We start from the raw sequence: 8,112 nt of genomic DNA on the forward strand, positions 1-8,112 counted from the left end.
TCAGAAGCACGAAACGAATGAAGCCCTAAATATCTTGATAATGGTACGTGGTCCATAGAAATGAGGGACAAAACTTGCCGAAGTTAGAAGTGAGGCCTATGGTTGTCGATGCTCAGACACCATGGTATTCTTCGTCGTAATGATCGTCGACGATCTTGGCCATCATCAATCAGCCGTCCCACTTAATCCTCTGTCTCAATTGCCACTTTAAACGACGACGTTGGAGAGGACAGGTGCAGTGAGTTGGAAAATGAGGTAGTGACATGTACATATAGAATTTTTCTTTTTTCATTTTTAGAAAAGTATTATGTAACAAGCCAGTTTAGCCCACGCCGCGTTCTAACATTAACAAGCTTATTAATGTCAACATATACGGTATATTTTCATATATTCTTATTTAGTGTTGCAGATACAGACTGATTTCTCTATTAAATTGATTAAATGAAATAATTAAAAACAAAAAGATTATTTAATTAATATCCTTCTCTGTGGGTGCCGCTACCAGTTTTTGCTGCGCTATAAGTACGGCAGAGTGCCCAGCGTTGTCCGGCACAAGAACCAGCGATGGCATCCTCCTCCGTTGCGGTCGCGGCTGCTCTGATCCTCGTCTCCCATGCCTATGGCTGCTACGCCAAGCACCACGCGTTTCCTGCTGTGGCCAATTCCAGCTGGCTTGACGCCAAGGCGACATGGTACGGAGCACCCCATGGTGCCGGTCCCGACGACAACGGCGGCGCGTGCGGGTTCAAGAACGTCAACTTGCCACCCTTCTCCTCCATGACCTCCTGCGGCAACCAGCCGCTCTTCAAGGACGGCAAGGGTTGCGGCTCCTGCTACCAGGTACGATACGACCCACCTTACGCTATCATTCGTTTACTACACACTGCATGCAATTATGTTACTTCCTCTGATTCATATTAATTATCGCTGATTTAGTACAATTTTATACTGAATCGGCAAAATTTAATATAGATTAGAGGGAGTACCACTATAATCTATTTATTTTCGCAAAGTTCCTTCCTAGCCCGAGCTACACGGTACCCACTATCTCCAGCGTCAGTTCACTTCGAGATATGTGCAATGCTCAGCGGCAGAGTCAAACAATTAGCAGATTGTAGCTGTCTCATCCTCTCAGCATGAACCGTAATCTTTGCTGGACATTGCATTCTCTCCTCACGTCCTGTCTCATCCTCTCATAAAATACTCGGCATGCACATGCAGCATCTGCTGGACATTTCTCTCTCTCCCCCTCCCTCTCATAAAATATTTCTGCATGGGCATGCACAAGAGAAGCTCTATCTCTCTCACGGTGTGTGACATGCATGCACAAGCATACTCTCTCTCCTCAGCGTCCCTCTCTCACAACTCTCTCTCATGAAAAGATGTGACTGCCAGGGTGTGGATGTTGTACTGTTCATGACATGAGTTAAAAAAACTAAGAGAAGAGAGAGTAGCAGGGAAGAGAGCATAAAGAAAGAGAGAGAAGAGTTGCATGCAGGGAAGAACGAGAGAGTCAGAGGCACATACGACGTCATGTCATGAACAGTTCCCTCACATGCAGATGATTAAGGATTAAGCGTGTGACGCCAACTGCTGTGTGCACATATCTCGATGAACACATGGGCACGATTGAAAGGCTGAGATAAGGGGTACCGTGTAGCCCCAGCTAGGAAAAACCGTTTACAAACCAATTTGTTACCAACACATTGTTTTTTAGCCATTATTATTCGCGTGCATGCATTCAGAAATATTCATATAGGATATAGATGTGTTTCATGTGCAGCCTGTAATGTCGTGCACTGCAAATGCAGATAAGGTGCTTAAAGTCAGACCACCCTGCGTGCTCCGGTGTGCCGAAGACGGTGATCATCACGGACATGAACTACTACCCTGTCTCCCGCTACCACTTCGACCTCAGTGGCACCGCCTTCGGAGCCATGGCCAAGGACGGCCGCAACGACGAGCTCCGCCACGCCGGCATGATCAACATGCAGTTCAAGAGGTACCACACCCACCTGCCTATAACGCCAGTCAGCATCATAGCCATCGTCTTACCTTATTGAGATCGAGAGCTAGATGATATTGTGTGTTTATGAGATGACACACACTGACACCAGTGAGTTACATGGCTGCGCAGGGTGCCGTGCCATTACCCGGGACTGACGGTGACGTTCCATGTGGAGGACGGGTCGAACCCGTTCTACATGGCAATCCTGGTGGAGTACGAGGACGGCGATGGCGATGTGAAGCAGCTGGACATCATGGAGTCGCGACCGGGCGCTGTTAGTGGCGGCAAGATGGCTCCAACGGGGCAGTGGGTGCCCATGAAGGAGTCATGGGGATCCATCTGGAGGATGGATGCCCACCACCCCATGCAGGGGCCATTCTCGTTGCGCGTCACCAACGAGTCCGGGAAGACACTCGTCGCCGAACAGGTTATCCCCATCGATTGGAAGCCCAACAAAACCTACAGCTCCCACGTCCAGTTTCATTAATTGATTGATCGGCCAAATATGCCCATATATATATATATATATATATATATGGAAGTAATGAAAAGGGGAGCACCCTGATTTGTCAAAGAAAAAATAAATATGGTACATGTGTGCGTGCCTATGTAGCAGGCTGAGACGTCGCCTGTGATGTCTGGTTGCATGTGTGTTCGTCCATCCTCAGCTTAATATATCTATCTATATCAATATCAATAAATGTTATATACAACTGCTTATTTAGTGTAATGTTATACATTTATGGTTGTGCATTAGACGCATAAATTTGATCTGCACCACATGATCCCAAAGCTTTATTATTAGCATTTGCTACGGGGAAGCTTTATTCGGACGGCATAGCACATTGCTGGGAACCGCAGCTTTCCCGAGTGCCCAGAGAACTCTGCAAACGCCGGAAACAACTCGGCAATGTGTTTGGTGAGTTCCGCACCGGGCGAACAAGACTCCACCAAGAACACGCTGGTAATGAGTTACTATGCGAGTGCTTATCATCGGAAACTTGGCAAAGAGTCGCTCTTTGTCGAGTTTCGCCATGTGTCAACTTGCCAAACTTACACCATAGACGGAGCGGCCCATTAACTGTCGCGCCACACCGCACCAAATTTGTTGTGTGCCCCCGCCTCATGTTCAACATTGTTTTCTTTTTTTGTGAATCACAGGAGGGGGGTGGGGGTGGAGTTCCCCTCCTGTATATATTACACAAAGTCTACGACGCAGCAAAGTACAGAAATTACAAGGGAACGGTGGAACGTGCAGAGAGATAGAAAAGCCATAAGAAGATCTCCTCCTTGTCACTCGTCTTCATGATATGATGTGACCAGAGATCTAAGTCTAAGATAACAAGTTTAAGGGTTATTACAGAATGTTGGTCAATGGACCTAAATAACATGTCGCTGCGGGCAGCCAAGATCTTCTATAATAGTGTAAGCAGAACAAGTGGCCAAGCTTTGGGAGGCAAGTGTCGAGGGAGAGTAGCGTCCCACAACTCGTTTATGTCCACAGCCGACGAACAATGCCCACACGCTACCACACTCTGTCCGCCGGAGGGCATGTGATAAAGAGGTGGATCGTATCTTCAGGAAGCTGTAGGCACCTTGGGCACAAGTTGGACGAGATGATATTTCTGTGCGCCAGATTTTCCCTAGTATTGAGTCTGTCTTGTTGGAAATTTTCCCTCGGGATCGATCACATCAGAATAACACGAACACACGCGTACACAAACTCACGCCGACGTCCCAAATATATAAAGGCTTAGGCTACGGACGTAGACTCCTATTTCCTAACCTACACGGACTAGTAGAAGCAAAGCTACCCAAGCTAACCATCAATTCTAATCCGTCTAGTACTACTACTCTTGACCAGACTCATATTGACTTACCTAATCTAATCACGCGGCATCACAATAATGCTAATATAGTCCTAACCGGACATAACTTTGTTATGCATCCAACGCGCACGGTACATCTACTAACTCATCTATGTTTGGATTATTCCAACAAGCACCCCCTAATCCAAACATCTAACTCTTCACTCGACGAGACACGCAGACGACTCTCTATTCATCTTATCACGCCCGTTGTCTTCGGTGACGTGACTTACCGGATCACAACTTCTCTCTTCATGTAATGATGGCCACCACTTCATCCTCACCGCAACTTCATTTGCATATCCACTCATAGAGTTTAACCAACGATTATCTGGACTACCAGCCACGCTGCCACATCTTAGCGTCCCACATGCAGACTAAACGCATAGCCTCATGCAGAAACTCAACTTAACTGGCCCGCATCCATCTTCACGTTGATATTCATCTTCTCGTCGGTTGCTTGTACGTGGGAAGGCACAACTCTTCACCCACCACATCTTCACATCTTCACATCTTTTCAGTGTCGCCGATGCCACATCTTATCAAACGACACCTCCTGTCCAGCGACAACACAACTCGCCATATACGTGCAACTCATCTCCATCATATATGAACTCGCCGTAACTCCACGACCACGAAGGGAAACGCAAGGCACACATTCTTTTTTCCATCCGCACTCGCTCTCAATTCTCAAAGTCTGCCTACACAGCAAAGTACATAAATTACAAAGGAACGGTGGAACGTGCAGAGAGATAGGAACGCCACAAGAAGACGTCATCCTTGTCACTCGTCTTCATGATATGATATGACCAGAGATCTATGTCTAAGATAACAAGTCTAAGGGTTATTACAGAATGTTGGTCAATGGACCTTAATAACATGTCGCTGCAGGCAGCCAAGATCTTCTATAAGAGTGTAAGCAGAACAAGTAGCCAAGCTTTGGGATGCAAGTGTCGAGGGAGAGTAGCGTCCCACAACTCGTTTATGTCTGCAGCCGACGAACATGTTGGGGAACGCAGTAATTTCAAAAAAAAATCATACACACATGCAAGATCTATCATCATGATGCATAGCAACGAGAGGAAGAGTGTTGTCCACGTACTCTCGTAGACCGTAAGCGGAAGCGTTATGACAAAGCGGTTGATGTAGTCGTACGTCTTCACGATCCGACCGATCCTAGTACCGAAAGTACGGCACCTCCGCGATCTGCACACGTTTGGCTCGCTGACGTCCCACAAATTCTTGATCCAGCTCAGTGTCGAGGGAGATCTTCGTCAGCACGACGGCATGACGACGGTGATAATGAAGCTACCGGCGCAGGGCTTTGCCTAAGCAATACAACGATATGACCGAGGTGGATTATGGTGGAGGGGGGCACCGCACATGGCTAAGAGATCAATGATTAACTTGTGTGTCCTAGGGTGCTCCCCTGCCCCCATACATAAAGGAGCAAGGGGGAGGCCGGCCGGCCCTTGGGGTGTGCCAGAAGAGGAGGAGTCCTCCTCCTAGTAGGAGTAGGACTCCCCTTTTCCTAGTCCTACTAGGAGGGGGAAAGGAAGGAGGAGAGGGAGAAGGAAAGGGGGGCACCGCCCCCCTTCCCTAGTCCAATTCGGACCAGAGGGCGAGGGGGCGCGCGGCCTGCCCTGGCTGGCCCTCTCTCTCTCCACTAAGGCCCATGTGTCCCATCAGTTTCCCGGGGGGGGGGGGGTCCGGTAACCCTCCGGCACTCCGGTTTTCTCCGAAATCACCCGGAACACTTCCGATGTCCGAATATAGCCGTCCAATATATCAATCTTTATGTCTCGACCATTTCGAGACTCCTCGTCATGTACGTGATCATATCCGGGACTCTGAACTACCTTCGGTACATCAAAACACATAAACTCATAATACCGATCGTCACCGAACGTTAAGCGTGCGGACCCTACGGGTTTGAGAACTATGCATACATGACCGAGACTCATCTCCGGTCAATAACCAATAGCGGAACCTGGATGCTCATATTGGTTCCTACATATTCTACGAAGATCTTCATCGGTCAAACCACACAACAACATACGTTGTTCCCTTTGTCATCGGTATGCTACTTGCCTGAGATTCGATCGTCGGTATCTCAATACCTAGTTCAATCTCGTTACCGGCAAGTCTCTTTAATCATTCTGTAATGCATCATCCCGCAACTAACTCATTAGTCACGTTTCTTGCAAGGCTCATGGTGATGTGTATTACAGAGAGGGCCCAGAGATACCTCTCCGATACTCGGAGTAACAAATCCGAATCTCGATCTATGCCAACTCAACAAACACCATTGGAGACACCTGTAGAGCATCTTTATAGTCACTCAGTTACGTTGTGACATTTGATAGCACACTAGGTGTTCCTCCGGTATTCGGGAGTTGCATGATCTCATAGTCATAGGAACATCTATAAGTTATGGAGAAAGCAATAGCAACAAACTAAACGATCATCATGCTAAGCTAACGGATGGGTCAAGTCAATCACATCATTCCCCAATGATGTGATCCTGTTAATCAAATGACAACTCATGTCTATGGTCAGGAAACATAACCATCATTGATTCAACGAGCTAGTCAAGTAGAGGCATACTAGTGACACTCTATTTGTCTATGTATTCACACATGTACTAAGCTTTCGGTTAATACAACTCTAGCATGAATAATAAACATTTATCATGATATAAGGAAATATAAATAAGAACTTTATTATTGCCTCTAGGGCATATTTCCTTCAATCTCCCACTTGCACTAGAGTCGATAATCTAGATTACATTGTAATGATTCTACAACCCATGGAGTCTTGGTGTTGATCATGTTTTTCTTGTGAGGGAGGCTTAGTCAACGGGGCTGCAACATTCAGATCCGTATGTATCTTGCAAATCTCTATGTCTCCCTCCTTGACTTGATCGACGATGGAATTGAAGCGTCTCTTGATGTGCTTGGTTCTCTTGTGAAATCTGGATTCCTTTGCCAAGGCAATTGCTCCAGTATTGTCACAAATGATTTTCATTGGATCCGATGCACTAGGTATTACACCTAGAATGGATATGAACTCCTTCATCCAAACTCCTTCATTTTCTGTACTCCATTTCACATGTAGATCCCGCCACGACGCTCTGCTTAGAACTGCACCAACTGAAGGCTCCACCATTTAATAAAAATACGTATCCGGTTTGTGACTTAGAATCATCCGGATCAGTGTCAAAGCTTGCATCGATGTAACCATTTACGACGAGCTCTTTGTCACCTCCATAAACAAGAAACATATCCTAAGTCCTTTTCAGGTATTTCAGGATGTTCTTGACCACTGTCCAGTGATCCACTCCTAGATTACTTTGGTACCTCCCAGCTAAACTAATATCAAGGCACACATCAGGTCTGGTACATAGCATTGCATACATGATAGAACCTATGGCTGAAGTATAGGGAATGACTTTCATTTTCTCTCAATCTTCTACAGTGGTCGGGCATTGAGTTTGACTCAACTTCACACCTTGTAACACAGGCAAGACCCCTTTCTTTGCCTGATCCATTTTGAACTTCTTCAAAAGTTTATCAAGGTATGTGCTTTGTGAAAGTCCTATTAAGCGTCTTGATCTATCTCTATAGATCTTGATGCCCAATATATAAGTAGCTTCACCGAGGTCTTTATTGAAAAATTCTTATTCAAGTATCCTTTTATGCTATTCAGAAGTTCAGTATCATTTCCGATCAACAATATGTCATCTCCATATAGTATAAGAAATGCTACATAGCTCCCACTCACTTTCTTGTAAATACAGGCTTCTCCAAAAGTCTATATAAAACCATATGCTTTGATCACACTATCAAAGCGTATATTCCAACTCCGAGAGGCTTGCACCAGTCCATAAATGGATTGCTGGAGCTTGCACACTTTGTTAGCACCTTTTGGATCGACAAAACCTTCTGGTTGCATTATATACAACTCTCTTTTAAGATATCCATTAAGGAATGTAGTTTTGACATCCATTTGCCAAATTTCATAATCATAAAATGTGGCAATTGCTAACATGATTCGGACGGACTTAAGCATCGCTACAGGTGAGAAGGTCTTATCGTAGTCAACTCCTTGAACTTGTCGAAAACCTTTTGCAACAAGTCGAGCTTTGTAGACAGTAACATTACCGTTAGTGTCAGTCTTCTTCTTGAAGATCCATTTATTCTCTATGGTCTGCCGATCATCGGGCAAGTCAACCAA

The 8,112-nt window shown here is 45.8% G+C and overlaps 1 protein-coding gene across 1 annotated transcript; it reads left to right on the top strand.

Annotated features, from left to right (window-relative positions):
* The first annotated feature begins 564 nt into the window (after window positions 1–564).
* LOC123057487 (expansin-B7-like) lies at window positions 565–2,718 on the top strand. Its single transcript, XM_044480444.1, has 3 exons — window positions 565–840; window positions 1,812–2,002; window positions 2,138–2,718. Exons 1-3 carry the CDS (start codon window positions 565–567, stop codon window positions 2,493–2,495), a joined length of 825 nt encoding a protein of 274 aa, XP_044336379.1. The 3' UTR covers window positions 2,496–2,718.
* The last annotated feature ends 5,394 nt before the right edge of the window (window positions 2,719–8,112 follow it).

The sequence above is a fragment of the Triticum aestivum genome, chromosome 3A, assembly GCF_018294505.1.
Source record: "Triticum aestivum cultivar Chinese Spring chromosome 3A, IWGSC CS RefSeq v2.1, whole genome shotgun sequence".
NCBI classification, from domain to species: Eukaryota; Viridiplantae; Streptophyta; class Magnoliopsida; order Poales; family Poaceae; genus Triticum; species Triticum aestivum.

Bases quoted from the DNA above. Each gene is read 5' to 3' on its own strand.
- LOC123057487 (XM_044480444.1), top strand. From the start codon at position 565: ATGGCATCCTCCTCCGTTGCGGTCGCGGCTGCTCTGATCCTCGTCTCC. The intron at 841-1,811 runs GTACGATACGAC...CTGCAAATGCAG, and splicing joins GTTGCGGCTCCTGCTACCAG to ATAAGGTGCTTAAAGTCAGA. The intron at 2,003-2,137 runs GTACCACACCCA...ATGGCTGCGCAG, and splicing joins ATCAACATGCAGTTCAAGAG to GGTGCCGTGCCATTACCCGG.